The sequence below is a fragment of the Enoplosus armatus genome, chromosome 16, assembly GCF_043641665.1.
Source record: "Enoplosus armatus isolate fEnoArm2 chromosome 16, fEnoArm2.hap1, whole genome shotgun sequence".
NCBI classification, from domain to species: domain Eukaryota; kingdom Metazoa; phylum Chordata; class Actinopteri; order Centrarchiformes; family Enoplosidae; genus Enoplosus; species Enoplosus armatus.
This window is the reverse complement of record NC_092195.1, coordinates 14,812,282-14,834,666: the sequence shown is the minus strand read 5'-3', so window position 1 is coordinate 14,834,666 and position 22,385 is coordinate 14,812,282. Positions and strand designations below refer to the sequence as shown.

Genomic DNA, 22,385 nt, shown 5'->3' with positions numbered 1-22,385 from the left:
GTCGATCAAATGTATCCTAATTGCTGTCTTTTCCTAATATTTAATAAGGTATTTTTAATGAAATCTCTCATATTGTCATTGATTAAGCTTTTTTTGTTGCGTGTCAATTAGTGAACAATTTAACATCAATTGAAAGGTTGGATGAAAAAAAATATAAACTCCGAAAATAGGAAAAAAAATACATACCATTATATTTTTCTGTTTTCAGTTTGAGGGGAAATAAAGTCCCAGCAACAAAAATGTATTTGTCACAGTCTGAGAAAAAGGGAAGAAAAGCTCATCTTACTTTTTCTTAAGCAGAGACAAAAAAAAATATGAATAAATTAAAAAAAATAAAATAAAAGGCGTGCCTTTTTAATTTCAGATATACCTTCTCAGGCAGTTTTATTCGAACCAAGACAGGAAACCTGGAAGAGGAAGAGGCGACGGAGCCAATTATAGGAAATAAGGTGCACATGTGATTTTTTTTTTCCTCCAACGTGTTGGAGTGTTTGCAGGTTGGGGGGGTGGATGGGTCTCGGCATTTGCGGATAATAAGTCTTCTTGGGTGAATGGGTGGAAGTAATCTGACAAACCATATCTGAGTGTGTATTTTGCTGCTGTGTTGGACGTGATGACTTGAAGCTGAAAGTTTAGAGGCGTTTCTGTGCGCGATGGGGAATGCTGCTGAAGTGCGACTAACTTTGGCCACAAAGTCTTTGACGTAATATGTGAAGAAATTCCTCTGCTTGTCTTTTAGCCTCCTTTAAACTATCTCACATTCGTGTTTTACAATAATTTGAAGATGATTTGCTTTTATTTGCACTGTTATTGTAAAATTATATACATTTTGGATTTGTGAAGCGTGTAGAGATTGCCACCTCGGTTTAAGAGCCTACCCGAGACATTAGAGTAAAAATAAACTTAACGACAGTCATGGCAAATTTTCTCTTGATATTATTTCTACCAGACGCTTCCTAATTGAATTAGAGTAGCGCGACCATTGGCTATGGACAGGGCTGGTGCCCCCGCATGCTTCTCCAAAAGCTCCTCCCCTATCGCTTACAACCAGTTGGGTGTGTGGAGAAGTACATCTTATAAGAGCCGCTGAACATCTCATGTCCTGCCCATAATCTGATCTGAAAATCCGTAGGTGAGGAGAAGGTTTAACCTCCTTCCATCATTCTTAAGGGAGGGAGGCGTGCAGAGACAGAAACGACCTGGGCGCCGGTGGTTGTGTCGCCTCCTTGGCTGAGATTCACTCTCTGGACTCTTGAAACTCTTCCTATTTATTGCAAGATCTAAACAATGCAGTTAGAGAACATCCTTCCCAGCGCTAGCATCAATTTACCCAAGACCTTTTACAACCTCTCCTCGTCGGACAGTGCGAACAACAGCCCGAGGCCATCATCGCAGCTTGAATATCAAGAAGTCGACCGGACGGAATCAGAGTCTAGCAGCGCACCTAAGAAATATCTGAGCGGGGTGGGAAACGGGATGCTGGGTGAGGGAGAGGGGGACACTTTCACTAAAACCGGGCCCGATGGGAGGAAAGGCTCCCCGGTGCTCGGTGAGGACGAGTTGACGAGCGGTCGGCGTTACAACATAGACGAACTTGGCTCTGACAGATACTTCATCTCGTCGTCCCAGGCGAGTTCCGACATGGCAAGCCCGTGTTCCCTCTTTCCCTATGCAGGACAGACGGGGTCCGTGTACACCGGGTCCAGCAGCTCCAGGTACCCGGCCTCACTTCATTACGGATCCGTCCTGCCGCCAACAGGCTTCTCCTCCTCGTCCGTGTGCACCGGCCGGAGCCAGTTTAGCAGCGGAGGGTACCAGTTCAGCCAGGGTCCGGGCTGTTTGTACCCCTCCTATCCCGGGACGGGGACGGGTATTGGCTCCATGTCTCTGCCGGGGTCTGCCGCCGGAGCCAGAGCGCAGGTCTATCTGTGTAACCGGCCACTGTGGCTGAAATTCCACCGGCACCAGACCGAGATGATCATCACCAAACAGGGCAGGTAAGCAGATGCCGGAGGCTTTAAAGGCCCGATTTAAACATACGACAGTCGTGTGCAGAATATGAAAATTAGTTTTTCGTTTTTATATTTCCAGTTGGCCCGTTTAGTCTTTACTTTTTAAAGACACCGGTCATTTTACCACCTTTTTTACGCATGAGCAAAATTTTACGCACACGCTCCTTTTACGCATTTTTTATGAGTCTTGGAGCTTTAAATTGCAAGTTTTCGTTTCTGGTAAATTGAAAGTGCACAATTCCACAACAGGCTAAACGTGACACTGATGAAATTTACATTTATTTCAAATGTAATATTGGTGAAGCATTCTGTCCAATGCAACACGTGAACACATTCAGGCCAAAGTTTTCTGTCACAGTTTTCCCTGTTTAATGAGCGCAGATGTTTTAATTATTCCTGTTTTTCCCTTTTTCCAGACGGATGTTCCCATTCCTCAGTTTCAACATCACTGGACTCAACCTCACGGCCCATTACAATGTCTTTGTAGAAGTTGTTTTGGCTGACCCGAATCACTGGCGCTTTCAGGGAGGAAAGTGGGTCACTTGTGGAAAAGCAGACAATAATATGCAAGGTGAGTTAGAGAATGAACTAAACGTATTTAGCTCTGGCGAATTTATGTTTTTGCGTTTTTATAAATAAAATAATAAAATCGAAAAATAAATGAATAGAAGGCGTTTAGAAATGATGCAGCAATGTTGCATTCAGTCATGACAGCGTGAGGATGTGAGAATCAAATGTGGGTGAGATTTAGATTGTTTTGGAAATAAAGACAGTTTTTACTTCAAATTTTAGCAAAATGTTTTGACAGGTTGCGAGTTTCAGTGTTTTTAATGCAACAATTTAAGCTCCTCGGTGCAATTTTTAATTTGAAGTGTCATCTCGGGGAACCAACTAAAGTGTGAAATCGTTGCTTAAATATGCCTTTTGATGAAATGACTGGTAGTCTAAAGAGTCTTCAAATACATTCAAATGATTCATTCTTCATTTGATAATTTATTGATAAGAGAAAATGATTTGAAGAAAAAGAAGCATTTTTCTTTTAAAATAAAACATTGATTTTATTCCAATTCCATTAGCCCTTCTCTAATATCCTTTTAATTCATATTTGTTTTTATTAAAACGACCTAAACAGGAATTAATGTTATGTATTTTAATTAAATTTTACTTAACATTTTTAGAATAACATGATCAGCCTTTAAAAAAATGGATGTCAAAAAGCAGAATATGATTTATTATTTGCATGTTTAGACAACACAGTTTGCACAGACTTTCTACTTTTCTGTTTGTCATATTACTTATTATGTTATTTCAGGTAACAAGATGTATGTTCATCCTGAGTCCCCGAACACTGGTGCTCACTGGATGAGGCAAGAAATCTCTTTTGGCAAGTTGAAGCTGACCAACAATAAAGGGGCAAACAACAACAACACACAGGTTGGATATTGATTTCTGACATGCTTGAATTCACTATTTGCCAAGTGGACCGCTCTCATCAATATTGTTTCTAATTTTATTTACTGAGAATAATTACTTGGATATTATAAATTTCAAGCATGCTTGCCATATTCAAAGATATTTAAGAACAAGTACTCTTTATTTTTGATGAACAATACAAAAATGTTTGTGCAGCCTGTTTGAAATCTACAGCGTTGCACTTATCACACATTGCTCCTTTGCAGATGATTGTCTTGCAGTCGCTTCATAAATACCAACCGCGACTGCACATTGTGGAAGTGACAGAAGACGGAGTGGAGGACATGAGCAATGAGGCCAGAACTCAAACCTTCACCTTCCCAGAGAACCAGTTTATAGCCGTCACTGCTTACCAGAACACAGATGTGAGCATTTCAATAGTATATATTTTTAGTTGTAATTAGAATTTATTTAGATGCAACGAACTGATCTCATCTTTAATTGCATGTATTAAAAATCAAATTCTTTATTATTGCTCTTTAGTCACACAGTGCAGTTGCTTGCCTTAAGATGCACATTATTTATGTAGGTTTTCTTTCTTCTTTTTTTTTTCTTCAGATCACACAGCTGAAGATAGATCACAACCCATTTGCAAAAGGCTTCCGGGACAACTATGACTCGTACGTGTCCTGCACTTCTAGCAGTGTGGCTGATCTGTTTTTCCTGCACCATTTGATGCATGTCTTGGACCCTGAATCATGTCTTGAAACTAATTTTTTGTTCTTCATTTGTTGAACAGAATGTACACGGCTCCAGAGAGTGACAGGTTGACTCCGTCCCCTACAGACTCCCCTCGTTCCACCCAGATTGTGCCCGGGGCCCGCTATGCCATGCAGCCTTTCTTTCAGGACCAGTTTGTCAACAACCTGCCTCAGAACCGCTTCTACACCAGCGAACGGGCTGTTCCCCAAACCAACAGCCTTCTCTCCCCACAGAGTGAGGACGTCAGTGCCGCTGCCTCTGCCCAGCGCTGGTTCGTCCCCCCTGTCCAGCAGCCGGGCTCCAACAAGCTGGATCTGTCCTATGAGAATGACTATTCCACCAGTAGCCTACTGTCCTACGGCATCAAGCCCCTTTCCCTGCAGACATCCCACGCCCTCAGCTACTACCCAGACTCTGCCTTCGCCTCCATGGCTGCAGGCTGGGGCACCAGAAGCTCTTACCAGCGCAAGATGACCACGGGCCTGCCCTGGTCCCCTCGCCCAAGCCCCCCAGCCTTCCCAGAGGACCAGCTGGGAGTTACTAAAGACAAGCTGCCCGAGGAGAGCGCGCCGCCAGCCTCGACCTGGATCGAGACGTCCCACTCACTGAAATCAGTGGACTCTAGCGATTCTGGTGTGTACTCCGTGGTGTGCAAGAGGCGCAGGATGTCCCCTGGGGGCTCAAGCACAGAGAACTCCCCGACCATCAAGTGTGAGGACTTGACTACGGAGGAGTACAACAAGGACAACCCAAAAGGCATTGGTTATTATGCATTCTACACAAGCCCCTAAGACTGTATTTATTGAAACTAAATATAATTCTTTTGTTTATTATCGAGTGCTCTCCATTCCTTGTTAATGTCTTTTTTCTCTTTTCTCTAAAGGTGCCAAAGCTTAGTGTTCCCCCAAGCAAGCTGCACAAGGTTATTTTCCCAGGCCAGCCCCTCTCACATACCTGAGCAGAAACATGCATAGTGATTGTTGTTTTTGAAAAAGCATGTCCCTTTTTATTCATTGTTTTTAAAACTTTTTTAATTCTTTTTTTTTTTTTTTTACAAATGTGATTTTTTTTTTTTTGCCCCCCTGCGTATTTAAATAATTTTCGTTGTACAGTATTCGTGCACTTTAGAATGTGATGTATCTTGTACAAATTGTCTTCATGGAGGTGTTAATTAAATGGATAATAAAACAGCTTTTCACAAAGCATTGTCCAAATGTCTTTCTCGGTATGTTTTATTCATATATTATGGCCATGTGACATTAAGAGAAGCCAGTGGCAGTTATGGCTTGTTATAAAGGCCATGAATTGCCAACAAGTTGACATTGCAACAAGTAGTATAAGAATAAAATCTGCCCTGCATCTGAACAATACAATGCTTTCAAACGGGTGAGGATCTGCAATAAAATAAAAGCTTATTTTGTATTAATTTTAATGAGGTAAAATGAGGTATTATTAATCTCTTAATTTAATCTCTTTTTTGAGACTAACTGCAAATGAGGAGGGAAATCATTTCCAGCAACATTACTTTACAATTTGCTTCTGCTACTTTAAATCTTCCGTCCTTCTCCACTAATAAAGCATATTTCTTTTTTCCTTTTTTTAAATTCTTTTTGTTTCATATGCAAACACTTATAATCATGTATCATAAATACAAATAATCATAAGCATAGCAAATGACAGCAGAAAATGATGAGGGCATGGGATGGCATACAGTGTGAAAGCCCGTTTCTGTTTTGAGTTCGCTGTCAGGAAGCACTGAGATCGTTTTATCGTAGTGTTGAAGTTTCAATTGGTGAAAGATAAAAGATGGCTGTACTCGACAGAGATGAACTGTATTGCAAGGCTTATATATGACATATGTTTATGTTAATTTATATTTCACGTACTTCATTGAAGTTGACCAGATATGAAGACACTGAAGTTGATAGTTTTGTCATGTCTTGCTCTTCTTGATCCTAGAAATCGAAAGCGGAACTTCTCAGAACCCATAGCGTTTATGCACAAAAGAGCTGAGCAATCCTTTTCAAGCTACAAATAAGTGTTACAAGGTAACACCACATCTCACAATTCAAGTGAGCGAAGTGTGATTTAAATATGAGATTTACATGTCTTGCATGACATGACTCACAACATAGACCCAATTAGGTGAAAAGCACACAAAAGCACGTCGTCCTACTATTCCTTCTGTTGTTGCCATGGTGTTTTCACACATTTTATCATTTACTTAAGTAATGCAACTGCATGCGAGGCATGTGTACTTAGAAAATATGAAAACTGGCTAAATGAAAAATGGTCCATCAACCATCCAACTAAGGGCAATGTACAGCTCAACACCTCTATTTATACTGTATATCTATGGCCTCTCCAAAAGCGGATTAGTGGAGATAAAATCCATGAAAAGAAAAGTCATAATATTCACACAGACACTACTTGGCTCGTGTTCTCAGCACCTGTTTTTCCTTGGTGAAAATACTTCAAATCCTCCCCCATAAGGACCTCAATTTGAATTGATTTACATACTCAAATTCTAATTAATTCTGTTGTCAGACTCCTTGACAAAGTGAGGAGTCTGACTAACTCCAATTAACACCTCCTAACAAGGTAGAGTGCTTGATTGCCCTGGCCTCTCAGGAAAGCTGTAAAAAAACGGCTCTTAGGGGGTTCGAGCCTGGAGAATAAAAATGTTTGCACTTGTGCGTGTCAGCAAATTGTATTTCAGAGCGTCTGATTATGTTTTTCTTCTCCTTTTCATGTTGTCTTGACCTCTGCTCATCAGTGGTTATGAGGTGGAGAATAGCTGTCAAGATTATGACTGGACGACTATAGCAATTACAGGAACCAGAAAAGAGAGTTGCAGAGATTCTTAGTGGAAATAGTTTTGTGTCTCTCACTCATAATACCCAAAACAACTTTATAAAGTAATAACGTTTAAAGTATTCTAATACTATAATAGTAAGTTTGGTGCTTTGTATTAATCTAAGAATTTGCAGGGGCAATTGTATTACCTATTTCACACCAATCAGGGGAAATATTGCAGTTTAACTTCCAATAAACATATGATTTCTGGAATTTGTCTTTCCATACAGAACTCCATCACAAACCCAAGCACATATACATGCTTCAAAGATGCAACCACTGTCACCAACAGTGCATCATCCTGTTTAAATTCCTTGTCAAAGGCATGTTGATATCGGCCACTGCAGATGTAATCTCTGCCATCCTCCCACTGGAATAAAGTCTCCTGTCAATGAAGTAACATACACAGCGACAGCATGACTTACATACACTATAACAGGGACATCTCTCTTGTATTTAAACTACAAATATCATCCTCAGTCTCAGTCTCTGTGAACATCCCTCATCATTTATTTGATGGATATTCCACAACTGAATAACAGGTGATCCTTGGGAGCTCCAGACAACTCCAAAAACCTAGCAACAAGTCAATAGACTGTGTCTTTCTCAGCCATTCATGCAAGAGGTACAGTAATCAATAGACACCTCTGCAGCATGCTTCCACAAATTCAGACCATGTTGACTTAAAGGAGATATGCACATTGGGTTAGACCTGAAGAATTGACTTATGTCCCCAGCTGTTGTTAACATTGCTAGTTACAATGTCAGCAATTGACTGAGTTTTGTTGTAGTGTCAGTAATACAAGGCCAAGGAGGACCAACCAGTGGTTTTGTAGGATTTATAGCATATTAGTAAAACTTAAATTCTTGTTTCATGTGTGTGAACAGTAGCGTGTCTGTGCCCTTCCCTCAGGCCGTCCATTGGTGACCATGTTGAGAGTTCACGTAAGAAAGGCCAAGGAGGGCTGACATCTAAACGCAGATGAAGGCCTGAGGCTGTTTCCTCACCTTCAGTCACACACTATTACTGCTCTCACTGACTAAATGCAGCCACGGGCCGACATGTGTGTCTGGGTCAAGATTTTTTAGACGCCCCTTTTAAAAAGTAACCTACAGACAAGCCAGATTGAGACGGCGGCGATTATGTTTTTCGTCTTCACACTATATTTCCCCTTTTGATGTGTTGATAAATGTCACCTCTGTTAAATAATCATCAAGCCAGTTAGAATTACTGTAGAATTGTTCCTCAGGGATGGTTTGAGTCTCATATGGCCACTCTGTTGTTTTGTGATGTATTCACTCATGATTTAGTTAATCACTTTTATTTTACAAACGGTTTTGATTTATATATCTTGAGGTTAATGTCAGCACAATTCAGATCCAGTCTTTATAATCATATCTGAAATGATGGACACGGTTTTCTTTCTGATTACTGCATGCACACCCAGGCCCACACCAAAGCCTGGAACCAGGTCCAGTGTACTTTGTCCCACCCTTAGGGATAACGATTTAGCCCATCACAATAATAAATGTAGTTACCTTGAGTCATGCTATATTCTGTTTTATATATGTATAATGAGCATATGTTCTTTGTGTTATTAAGTAGAGGTCATGGGCACTGACAGTCCTAATGATGCTGACAAAGACTCTGCTTTTAGCTCGCCCCAGGTGTCTATATACACAACACAATGCTTTATTTAGTCTCACTACCTCTTTAGGACCTGGTTAATCAGCAGTTAAAGGGGGGGTGGGATGACTACAGTACGGGTGTAATGCTCACAGGTCCGTTGGAGTGAGACCCTGGTGTGAGATGAGTCTCAAGTTAGCAGGGCCACAACTGTTTGGAGAAGGGCGTTGAGTGTTGGCAGAGAGCATGGAGGTGAGAGGAACCGGAGGCGCGGAAGGGCCTTGTGTCGGTGCCCTCAGACGGCGTGTGCGGCGCACAGGCAAGGCCTGACTCACTGGTGCATGGATAATGTTGGAGAGAGTATCCCGCGGCTAAGCTGCACTTAACAGCACATTGATTTCAAACCCCCGTGTTCCCTCTGGAGGGCAGTGGGACGCACCTCAACAGGCCGGACCCCTCCCTTCTTCCCCCCTTCCAACCTTCCCCTTCTGACCACCACCACCATTTACCATCTCCACAACGCTACCCCTCCCACCATCTACCCATCCCTGAGTCAATTTGGGTACACCATGCTGGTCACTGGCCTCTACTCCCCCCTCCTCTGAGTGTCCCAGAGGAGTTGAACAGGATTCAGGGCCACTAAGGCTCCCATAAGACTTTGGTCTTGAGAGCAATGTTTTGGGTAGGGCATGCAGAGGTAGCCATGTGGAAAAGATCTGTGGTCAAAATCAATGCATTGGCACTTTGATGGAGCGCTCCAACAGATTTGGGAATTTCACATTCTCTTCTTTCTCTCCTGGCATCATCAGAGGGCCTCACCACTGGAGAAAAAACAATATCCACTAAACCTTCTGGGAAAGAGGGACTTCATTTCTACAGCTTCTGGGACAAAACATGACACAGTCAATATTCATTTGGTGGCTTGTGCCTACACTCTCCAATCTCTCGCCTTTTGCTGCTCAAATCTAAATGAATATCCGCGTAACCTTTTCTATAAGTTCTGCCGCCATGCTTTTACAACTGGATATTACATTTGACATTAAGAGGCAAGGGTTGTAATTCTTCCACTACGGTAAGTTTAGCACAACTACACTCTTCTTTCTGCTTTTTTCCTCTCTAAAGCTTTGAGAGAGAAAACTTTCTTTCTCATCATCACCACACCTTTGCAGTCTGCATCTCTTTACGCGAGTCCCAGCACAGGTGGATGCCAGTGTGGTGCTTCTTCCACTTGTCTAACTTCTGACTCATCTCCCAGCTGCATTATGCGGATGCATGTTTCAGGAGCAGTACACAGCACTCTTCTTTGTGCGCTAATGGGCTCTCAGCATCTTTAAGACTCAGGGTACAATTAAGAGGTGATAGTTTGATCTCCCACCTCGCAGTTCTATTTCTGAGCTGCCGCGTGATTATGCCGGAGGTTGATGGGCGGGTGATGAACGGGCTCTATTTAAAGGAAGACTTCTCTTCTGAAAGAACAGACTACTTTTGCTGTTTGCACCTGTCTGATTTCTATCCTAATTGTATTGTATTCCACTGTAGTTAAGTTTACAACATGATAACAAAGTGATGTTGTAATAATGCATGTGACTGAGGGTGTTCACTGGCAGAAGTTAACTTTCTATTTTTCAGAATCTGTGCTAAACCCCATAGGTCTGGAAGAAAGGTTGTCCTAAAAATGCTTCCTGGGCTAGGTCATTGAAGTAACTAATTGCATAGACCAAGAGTATTCCTTCATGTATCCACACTAACGTGACTACCATATTTTACACCAAGGCCCAAAATGCATTCTTCCTTCTAAAGCTGTTTGTGATCCATCAAACATTTTTTTTGATGGTTTAAAAAGTCAGTTAAGTGTCTAGGCTATTACAGTTGATTTCACTTAACCAATTATGTAGCCTAAATGACCAGAACTAAAAGTATTATCTCTCAAGATTGAATTAGATATGTTCATATCTGTCAGCCAACTGCTGTTTTACGTGACCAGAGATAAATGGTTGATGTAGCACTGCCATCTGCTGGTGAAAATGAATTATTACACAGTAGTTGTTTCAATAATCCATTAATCAATCCATAATAAGCAAAGAAAAAAATATGGATAGTAAGCCTATGTCAAGAGGCTGTAAGATCAAAAGTTCAGGTTCAATCTAATTTCAAATGAGTGCAAGTACGTACTCAGGCTTCTAAACCAACATAATCCGCACAGATGAAAAGGTAGACAATGATTGTTGATCTCTCACCTCAAGACAACGGTTTAGCTTTCAGTCATTTTTTCTTTTAAATTTGAGAACATCTGAAATAGCCTTCTGATGTTAATGTATAGTACTATCAATATCAGAGGATGTACAAGCATAGGAGTCCATTTAAGGCCATGTTATTGTTTGTCACAATAAACTAGCACATGTACAGTAAACCCATACATTTTAGGAAGCCTATATTTGTTTTAAAAATCTACAGTGAGTCAATGCTTAGCTATTATCACACTTAATGCAACATTATTCTGCTGTCATCTATCACTTGTGATTTCATAATATTTGGAAGTGAATAACTTCAGGTCATAAAATCATCTTCAAACAACATTACATTGATTGCCTTAAGCTGTATTTCTCAACTTCTTGAAAACTAAATTTACCTTAAAGACCCAAACAGACATTTTTGACTGCATAAATTACAGGTATATTTAATATAAGTTGTTGTACATTCAATTTTATGTGCTTACATTCATTTCAAATGACTCTACTTGTACCATTTCACTGCTGTATTAATACTGCTAGTGTAAACAAATCTCTAACAGCATCAAAATAGCTTACATTTGGGAACAGTAGCAGATTTCTATCCACTATTTTAAAATTATGGTGGGTTTACACTACTACTAAACATTCAAACTCAAGATGCCTTATTACGGTTACATGCATCATTTTCATATCCCGTTAGTTGTATATATTATAACAGTTCTTATATGTTCAACTTACATTTAAAATGATGGAAGTCATCCCGGCAGAGATGAAGAGATTAAAAAATCATAACAAAAAAGCCCGCTTGGGACTTTGAGGCGACAAGAAAATAGCCCCCGCCCTCATCGTTACGTTCTTGGATTTGATTGGCTGAGAACACCGAGTATTGAAGGCGAATTGGCAGTCAATCACTGTCAATCATTTTAGAGGCGTGTCCTTGCCGTGTCGTTAGGGAAGGCACAGCCAGTTCTCACAGTTCACAAAAGTGTCACCCGGTCCGGTCTCTTCCACACATCAACTGGCTTTACAAAAATTAAAAGAAAAAAAGAGCTATCGGTGTGCAGAAGACCGGCGGCAGGTGAAATGGACGAACCTTCGGAACAAATGAGGCCCCTCCTGAGAACAGTAAGTACCCGCCCAACACAGTTAACCGTTGGCTCACCATTATATTTGTACGGCTCTTTGTCCGTGTTTGCCCCTTGTATGCCAAGCAGCCGCAGAAGTACGAGGGATGCTTGGGAGTCAGATTCAGTGAGGCACCATCCGGCGGTTGCTATTGTTAGCCGGCTTTCTACTTCTGACACGTGGCATGGGTACAAGTTGTGTTCAGGTCTCTGGTTAAAGTCAGCGAAAGCGTTCATTCAAAGATATATTTGAAATAAAGTTGTTTCCCTGCCCAGTTTTTAAATGTTTAGTCCATCTTCATTCGTTTTCATTTAGTACTCGCTGACGTTAATGAAGTAGCCGGGCACAAGCAGTCCAGAGAGCCAAGCCGGCTCAGTGACGTTATTAACGTTATTAACCGTAGTTAAATTAAAATATGGACATTAGTGTTTGTCCACGCACTTTGATATACCAAAACGTACACATAACTAGATGTGATAAGCCTTTGGTGACGCCCGCATAAGTCTGACTATAGTTTATAATGTCTGTAATTAATTAACGTTACATAGTACCGGCTTTGTCGCGTTTCCCTGTGACGTTCAACAGGTTCACTTGTCAATTACTTGATAATGTGTCCCCAGCTAGTCAGTTGATAAGATCTACTGGTACATTTACAGAAATAAAAAGGCTCATTTGCATATCAAATGCCCCCAAAATAGATTAGCTTCCTTGTGTGATATTTCCAAGTCAGGAAATGCTGCTAATTTTTCTGTGAAAGCTTGTGCAAGTAGAAAGGAGAAAGTAGTAGAGACCCACATCCTGTCTGTTGGGTGTAACTTTACAGTCACAGATGAGATGATGAGCATCGAGCACACAGCTGTGTTAATGGGCCCAAAAAAGAAACTGGTTGCAGTGCTAAGTTTAAAATGCAAGCTGACTGTCTGACATCAATGCTGGTGTAGGGTTTTCCACGACTATGTTTGTGTCTGTGTACCTAGGTATGGGCTTATATGTCTATGCATGTGTGAACATTTGCATGCATCTGAGGAAACTTGACCCCTGGCTGCCAAGTGAAAAGGAGTTGCTGGATAGCTGTGTAGTTCTTTCCCAGCCATGGAAGTTAATGTATTCACTGTGAAACAGGACTCTTTAGGTAGAAATTCAGCTGCTTGATGCCTAATAATGGGCAAATGAACCATTTACCCATCAAAATGCACATCGCAAAGAACATACCATTGTCAAGCTTTGAGTCTGACATTCAGCTAGTGCGTGCATGTTTAAATGCATGAGGTTTAAACAAGAAACTCTTGTTATTTTCAGGCTTGCTGGTTGACCAATGCTTTTGTTAGAGGTCTCTAAAAACATTGCTGTCATTGTGCTTAAAATCTCATCTAAACTGCAACTAAATAATTAGCCATTATTGTTTAGTTTGACCCCAACTTCTGTTCATTTAAAACACAAGTGTTTTAGAGTCATACCAAGAATGAACACATGTCATGTAATGTCATTGGGTGGTTGTTGTTTTGCTCCCTTTATGCCACAAACGATAATCTCAGGCTGTGTTTGTGGCATTTATAGAGAGCTACTTAGAAGGCTTTGACTTTATGTTTAAGTCACATGTATTAGCCTCAGTGTTAGAGATGAGTTTACTACAATTTCATAACAATTATTGTAAAGGGCAATTCCTTTTCTGGCTATGTTTTGCATGTTTAACCTCTACTATGAGTGCTCTGTGGCCAAACATTAGGCCCCTTGGTACCACAGTCTAATGGATTACCTGGTTTCAAACTTTTACTGGAAAGATGGGTTAAATTCATTTGTCTAAATTGGCCTTCATACAAAAAAATATATATACAGGTTGAAATATCTTGAGGTTGAAATATCTGTATTTTATTCCAACACAGCAACAAAAAGTCATCAAGTGATAATGACATTCAAACCTCTCACAGACCATAACTCATTGTAATGATTTATGGACCACCAGGTTTCCCTTAAAGGATTCCCTTTTATTTGCGTTTGGTCATACTTACAATAAATACACACCTCCTGTCATTGACACCCTGAATTCTGTTTATCGACTATATTAACTTGGCTCTGCAGTGTGAGCTTTCATTGAATTTTTCTTCAGGTGTTTGTCAGCTTGCTAGGAGAAGAGGGATTTGTGCGTCCTGCTGTTCCACCAGTGAAAGAGGGCTTTAGTCCGGCCAGTGTAGGCTCTATGATCTGGACTATTATTGGCTCAGGGTTACTGCCAGGGTTAGTGAGTGTTTTATGAAGCTTACTTGCTGTATGGCATTGCTTTGAATTGGTAATTACACAGAAGGAGCCTCTTTGCTGGTCTGATGGTGTTCTGTTGTGTTCAGCTATACTATTACGATAATACGATAAAAAGAATTAATTCCTACTGCACCCAGCTATAGGCTGATTGGCATACACAACAGAGAGCTTGTTTGTTTATATTTTACCCAATCTACTTTCTGTAAGAATGAAATGTACTTTCAGAAAGCAGGATGCGATTAAATAGTACAACAGGCCACATGCTTTTAAGTGCTTTTTGGACGTAATGATTAAATCCACTACATAAATGTGTAAATATGTGTACCATTACCCTGTAGTTTGTTTTTGATGCAAAGAAAAAGTCAGAGGATTCAAAGCAGCAACTTTTGATTACAAGCCTACTTTTCTAGCCTCTAGATTACTGCTGGGTGACTGACATTTTGAAGCTTGTGTGTGTATAGAACATTGTCCTAAAGGTAATTTTATGAATGTTAAAGACAGAGAGGCAGATCAAAGGGCCCAAGATTGTACCGATCTTAATAGTATTATGCCTTATGTTTACCATTTGTATTCTGAGATGGTTTGAAAGCTTAGTCTTGATGGTTTTAATGGGAGCGTGGTTTACTGTTGGACAGTGATATAGACTGGGATGGATAATGGACCTGAGACATTGAGAAGTTAATCTTTGTTCCCTAATCCTCTTTCTTGTGTGTAAACAGCAGAAGGTGCACACGCAACCCTGTGCCAGAAAAATATTTCTGTCCTCCCTAATCTTTTCGAGCAAAAGCAAAATTGTCAACCAAGCTCTTGGTCCACCTTCTGAAACGTGAGGATTTGCTGCTTTTTCTGTCCTCTACATTAGTAAGCTGAGTGTCTTTTGGTTTTGGACTGTTGGTCGGCAAAAGAAGCAGTTTGATGTCATCATCTTGGGCTTCAAGAAATTGTGATGGGCATTTTTCACTGCTTTTGTTGCTAACAGTTAAGAAAATAATCTGCAGATTCATAGTGAAAAGAGTCATTTTCTTGCACACCTAGGTATTGTATATGGATGTATAATGATCCACGTGACACTTCTTTCTTTTTCTCCACACATATACAAAATACACACAATACCAAATGTTATAGAAAACTGTGATGCAGGCTATATTTTCAAAATGCAAAACTGCTCAACTGTTCAATAAATTTAGATGAGTAATTTTAATGTAAGCCTACTGTAGCTGACCACAAAGAACCATGAACAGAAACATAAAATGTTTGTCTAGGGCAAAACTTGAATGTAATTACAATTTTGAGTTTTCCAGTAATAATACTACAAACGTGGGTCTACTTTTCCCTTCTCCTCTGGACACATGTTATGATGGCTGTCATTTTCTGTGGCATGCCAGTGCACTATAATGCAAAGTACAGCTTCGTACTACCAGCATACTAATATTGCATCATTACAGTACTGCCTCTTATTGTGGCTCTAATTGAGATTTAGTTTTAAACAGAGATTCAGTTTGGAACTCGGGCAGCTCTAGCAAAGCTTTTCAGGAAACACAAGTAGTTTATAATGGTTGTGCTGGTCAGCTGTGGGTCTGAATGTGCTTAATGCTAAGAATATGAGTTATACTTATAAGTAATTCATATTTTTTGTCTTTAAACTTTGAAAAGACACAAGCAGACACGTACTGTATTCTTAATTATACAATTTGCCAGTAAAAACTATACTAATAACTGTAAAAAGTTTTATAAATAAACAAAACTGAAAACAACAAAAATTAAACAACAGCTGAAAGAGGAGTTAAGTCATTTATCAAGACAAAATGCCAAACATTTGATGGTGCCAGCTTCTCAAATGTGAAGATTTGCTGCCTTTCCTGCTTTGTCTTACATTACAATGAATTAAATAATTTCAGGTTTTGGACTGTTGGTCATAGGGGGAAAAAAGCAACCCTGGGCTCTGAGAAACTGTGATGGGTCTTTTTTACTATTCTTCTGTGTTTTTATAGACAAAACAATTCATTGATGAATCTAGAAAATTATTTTCAGATCCTTATTTACAATGTTCAATCTATACAAGGTCTCAGGTTCTTCAGTCACATTTGCCTGATGCCTCAGCTCAGCCTTTAGATGTCACTCTTTCTATTTAATTTCATGCACACTCTATACTCATTACCAGGGGTAGCTTAAATTTAGGCTTGGTTTCACCTTTGTCTTTATGGTTTTGTGGTTAGTCTACGTGGAACTGACTGGCGCCATAACAAATGCCACGTCCACATGGTACCTCTGGGCTGGACTGTCTTTCCTTGAATTAAAAATTATTTACTGCTTAGGTTTCAGGAATATGTTCTTTTTGCCCTACTCATGTAACAGTTCTTGTTATGGACAGGCAACGAATGACCCATGGTTCGTTGTAAAATTACAGGTTGTTGAAAGACATGTCTTCAGGCTATGATAAGGATTGTGAATGTCAAAGTCAAAGGCACAGAGGCATTTGGAATCTTAATGAATACACAGCTATCTGTGCTTTTTCAATTCATTGCACCCTTTGAGCAATGCCGAGCCCACACGTGTGCTTGTTTCTATTTATCTGTGTTGGGGCTGGGTCTTCATTTGTGACCTGAATACCTCAGCGGGTGAGCATTTGAATGTCCTCCAAATGTGTGTGTATGTCCTCCGTGCGGTGGTGTGTATGTGTGTGTTTTTAGGCTCTTGGCTGGGCGAATGAAATATTCATGGTGGCATGGTGGGATTGGCTGCTGAGCAAAGAGCGGGCTGACAGGGTAGAGCCGAGCACTGTGCGTTCTGAAGCAGCTTGCTGCCTCTCTCTCTTCCTCTCTCTGTATAAAGAGATGAGCGGAGGAAGAGGGAACAGACAAGTGCGACAGTGTCTCTGTTAGCGTTTAGCTCACACACACACCTTTGCTTCTACAACAGAGATAACCGTCAGAAAGAAGGACCTGGCTAACGTCCCTGCTGCCTTTTGGCTTTGATGTTTTAGTCTAAATGGACGAACAGAGCGAAGGGGAGCATGTGCTTACGGTACGTCTGGTGCTGTGTGTGTGTATGTGTGTGTGTGTGTGCCTGACTGTCATGGTCTGCACTTGAATAGGATCCAGTGGCTCTGTCTTTGCGGCGTTATTGGTGTGTGTTTGTGTTTTATATTGGTTTGTCCTCTTGGGTTCTTCTATGGAAGAGTGGAGTAGTGGTCTGCGTTAATGAATGGGGCAGGTGGTCTGTGCATTTGACCAGAAGGAAAAAGGCAGAGAGGTGTGAGGATGAGGGGGGTGAAAGAGGGGGTGAGAAGCTGTTGCCTCATCGGACATGCCTCTTGAAATGGAAACGTTTCCTTTCCTTTAATCACCTCACGGAGCAGGAACGTGAGGAAACAGACAGAGGCAGTTATGGCTGCTTGAAGGAGCGGGACAAGGAGAACAGGAAGGAAGAGAGGAGGGAGACGACGAGTGTCAGGGAGAGGGGGATGAAAAACAGCAAGGGTACCAGGGTAGCTGAATCCAAATAAGGTGCATGCTGTCAATAGAGATGTGTGTTGACTGAATTGAAATTAAATTAAATGCTTGTTTCTATTCAGTCCAGCTAAAAGCACAAAATGCAAAAATGACTATGCCCAGAGTGGGAGCAACCAGCAAGGAGGGACTGTTAAAATCAGGTGCACATATAAAGAGGAAAATATTAGTGAGGCAGAGACAGGGGACGGTTACCATCTTTGTGTTTATGTGTGTATGCAGCATGTTTGGGAGTATTGACTACAACGAATGGATGGTCTGTTTGTTTTTAAACGTTTCTGCTGAGTGAAATATCCTCCCAGCTGTTCAAACTATAAGATTAAACTACATCTTCACTCAGGAGACATTCGATACAGCACACAAGCTTCTGACTGCCTTCTTAGTTGAGCCCTGTTCAAACGTGGTGAGGAGGTAAATAATTGAATGGGTAGCCAGCAAAATATAGCTGCCTGATCAAATTATATAATTATTATCTCAGTGTTTACGTTCGTTACCCAGCACCTGCTAAGCACCATGGATGTTTGTGCCTTCCCAAAAGGACTTTGACCGAATTATATAATACATGTACATATAATGTAATGTACATCACTTGGTTAGCAGCCATCGATAATCTCTTAATTGTCTGTTTCTATTATCTTTCTGTTTTCAGACATACTTTAATTGGTTACATAATTTAACATTAATTGGCAGTAAATATATGTCAATATTCTCATCCGTAGTATGCAATTGTGCATTTGGCAGTGTGAGAGAGATATTCAGTAATCTCAAGGGACAGGTCTCTCACTATGTAACACATCTCTAACGTCAGTCTCTCTATCGATTGGACCTGGTCCCAGTAAAGCAAGGCTGGCAAGGAACTGAGATTAGAAGAAACCAGGCCTGTTGGCTTGTTGGGTGGCTGGTTGTTTCATTCACTGCCTGGTTGGCTGAAGAGGTGTTTGGCTGCTGTGTGGTTAAATCACTCCCACACAAACATACCAACAGAAGTGAGGTTAACCTACATGTTGTCAATGAATAAGAAAATTACTTTAAGCTCTGAAAAATGGTGTTTGTTTCGAGCACAAGCATGACGACATGGGTGATGCAAAACACATTCCTGACAATAGTGTTGCACTATTCCACTGATTTACAAGTGCCACTAATGCTGGGAACTTTGTCTAGGTTCATAGACAAAACAATTGTTTGTTGCGGATCATCTTGTATAAAGTTCAATGGTGAGTTCAAATGGAATGTTTTCCTTGCTATTGCATGGACACATGGTAAGCCTTGTGTTTACTCTTAAAAGTTCATGTGAACTGTAAATCCCCACCTCTGCATAAAACCCAACAGACGCTGCTGTAAAAGCTAGAGAAAATCCTCATGTGCAGACACACGAACAGTAATGATTGTACCAGCCCTTTAACCTTCATGGATACAGCATGGAAACTATAGTAGATGGTGGAACATTTTTCATTCGTATTTAATATATGTGTCCATGATGTGTTCCATTTTATACCATCTAAAAAGCACACAACAGGTCTGTGTGTTTTATAAGCGCTTTATTAATTATTGAGCAAGTCTTTCTCTCTGATAAGCACTCATAGAAACGCTTTTCACCAGTATCAGCCAGCTGCATGAAGTGTTGACTGTTTTAAAACTGCAGCAGATCAACCTTTTTTAGTTTAATTGGCTTCCACCACCAAGTATTCTCTGTGTTTGCCTCAAACCAACACAATCAAACAAATAAAACCAGCATTGTTATCACTTAGTCTTCACGGTTAATTTTGGCAATTTGTCAATGTATGTTTTGGTGGTGAAGTCCTCCTATTAATTGTTTAAAATAAACAAATTATATATATCCAAGCTGACCATCGCTTCTGCTCTCTGTGAAAGTGCAAACTATAAAGTTTTACAGCTACATTTTAAGTCTGTAGGTGGTGAGTGTTTCAAACTCAAAATATTTACTTTTTATGGAGTGTAACTATATAACTAACTACTAAGCAACTGGGGTGATTTTTTTTAAAATCATGTTGGTCTTCATATTGTTGTTTGCTGACTGATCTGGTTGGGAGCATATAGATTAGGGTGATTGTAAAAATCCCATAATGAGACAATTACGGATAAATTGAAAGGAAAGTGTTTGGCATTATTGATTTATTTTTCCCACAGATTAACACACTTTTTATGATTGTTGTCTGGAAACAGCATTCCCACAAGGCACCCATATGAGAAAGAATAGAGGATGAGGGTGCAGGATTTGAGAACAGAAAGATGAGAAATGATGAAGAGTGACACTTTTTATGGTTTGATTGTGTTGTCACTTGGCAGGTTGCCTGCTGGTGTTGCCTACCTCCCTTTGATTGTCATTTGGAACTCAATCTCTACTCATCCACATTTGTCCCCTCTAAAGTGTGTTGAGCAAAGCCAGGCAGGGCTTATCCGACACCAGACTCCATGCATGCTTTCAGTTCGTCTGAACTCAGACTAGGGGTGACGTTATGTTCCCTGGTGACATCAAGAGGCTTCTGATCAGAATTCCCCACCGTACTAGACATCTGTTTTGTCAGTGGTGGGGGAGCAGAATGTGGCGAATCCCATGTGTTATGTTTCTGTCGTGTGGCTGCACACATGCCTCAGTGGACACTGACAGGCCAGGAAACACTGTGCTTACATTCAAGTCCACAAAGTTGTCTGGATTAAGCTCATGGTTGTGTTTGAATTCAATGTTTCCATATATCTTTTTTATTCAATCGCATTTATTGTATAGTCTAGTTACTGTTCTATTCATGCAGATCTACTTACATATTTTTATCTGCAGGTTTGCGTATCACTCATTAGTTTCACACAGGTTTGGTGACATATTTAAAACAAACATTATAGAATCATAACAGTCACCACGAGACACAAATGATCTCTCTGGATCCAGGAAAGCAAACAGTGAAGGCTCATATGGTGTGGCTTTCTTTACTGTGTAGATGCAACAAGAGACACATCTGCTATCGATGTCACTATATGGTAGTTTTTCTTACTCAGCTGGCAATTCTTCTGCCCTCCAAGCCCTCCCCACTGCCACTGCTCCTGTAGCCCAACCACAGCTGTGCTTTGTGGGCATAATGGCCAATCACTTCCCTGGCCTGAGGACTGCGGGTGATGGACTAGGGGTTTATTTTGGACAAAGCTATGTGACAGGTTGCATCATGTGTTCTTAAATTGTACCAAGCAATGTGGGGTCGAGGGCACAACGGACTTTAACACGTGCATATACTTGACTAAACAGGCAAGTTGACATGCATAGAATACATGATAATGGATGTCTTTATGTAAACAGGTACAGTAAAGTTAACAGATTTGTGAAAGTGGTATTTTAAGTAGCTTAAAAATAAGACGATATTCATGAAGCAGGAATAGTTTCACACTAGCTTTGTGTGCCCTGCGTGTAAACATTGGGTCATGTGATTCCTGCAGCATGGGAAATTAGACACATGGCTGGTAGCCAAACTTGCTCTATTGATTGATTTTAATTTTTGTTTCATAGGTCTTGTTCCATTAAAAGAAAGTGGTAATTACACATCACAAAACATTTAATCTTGTTTTGACCTGAAATAGACCTTTGTTTTACATTTACAGTAAGTTAAAAGGTTGTTTAAATTTAAAGTAATTACACTGCACTACTATCAAGAAATGAAGTGCAGATTTGCACTTCAGTAATCTCTAAATGTATCAGCTAGTGTGACTGATCACAAATGACCATGAGGAACCAGTCCAGTTTTAGTCTCCCTTGGTCAGTTTTACTCACCCTTGGTGTGCTGTTGGGACACCAAGGGTGAGTTACTGGAGATAGATTTATTTCTTGCTGCTCTTCTTACTCTCTGCAGCTGAATTATTACCGCTCCTCATCAAGGCACTGTCAGAGAGCAACACGGCTCATTATCATGCAAATCCACCAGCAACTGAGAAACACACACACACAGGCACACTAACAATCACAGATGGCATCATTCATGTAGGTGGGTTTCTAACTATGATTATGGTAATATATGTGTGGTAATCTGAATGTCATTGAAGACATATTCATAGTAGTAAGCCAGTAATGAAACCGGGAGAACCGGAGATTCACATAGAGTTCATGATTTCCATCAGAATGAAACTTCAGTGTGGTCACTGGAGGTGACTGGCATGTTGAGGCTGAGACACACAAGGCCCTGACATCATCCACATATCACATATCCTTTCAGCATGTGGCTAACATTGTCGCCTTTTGTTTCCACTCTCTCCTGCTTGGCAGCAGTGCCTCTCTGTGATTGGTTGAAGAGATTGAAAGGATCCTCCAATTGGGGATTGTGTTGCCTCAAAGTGTTTGTACACGAGGCAAGAGAACAGCACATTTGTAGTTGTTGAAATGCGGTGTCTGATCATATTATACGGCCTATGTAAAAGACTGAATGTTAGATATTTAAAATTTCATAGAAGTGTATATCTTTGATCAATTTAGGCTCAGTTGAAATGCACAGAAATTCATGTTTAGTTTCATAACCCATATTCTGCAACCTGTCCCAACCTGTTATTAAAACATAAGCTGTCAAAAAACTGGACCAAAAGAAAGTGTAAGACAGGA

General features: G+C 40.5%; 2 protein-coding genes across 2 annotated transcripts in view; both read left to right on the top strand.

Moving 5' to 3' along the window:
• The first annotated feature begins 1,287 nt into the window (after positions 1-1,287).
• Positions 1,288-4,978, top strand: eomesa (eomesodermin homolog a). Its single transcript, XM_070921423.1, has 6 exons — positions 1,288-1,997; positions 2,429-2,583; positions 3,325-3,446; positions 3,692-3,850; positions 4,044-4,105; positions 4,225-4,978. Exons 1-6 carry the CDS (start codon positions 1,288-1,290, stop codon positions 4,976-4,978), a joined length of 1,962 nt encoding a protein of 653 aa, XP_070777524.1.
• A 6,921-nt stretch (positions 4,979-11,899) lies between these two features.
• LOC139299479 (sodium bicarbonate cotransporter 3-like) overlaps positions 11,900-22,385 on the top strand; it is a 36,402-nt gene continuing 25,916 nt past the window's right edge. The window contains exon 1 of the mRNA XM_070922388.1: positions 11,900-12,026. Coding sequence (XP_070778489.1) covers positions 11,985-12,026 — 42 coding nt within the window. The 5' untranslated portion in view covers positions 11,900-11,984. The remainder of the gene's footprint in view (positions 12,027-22,385) is intronic.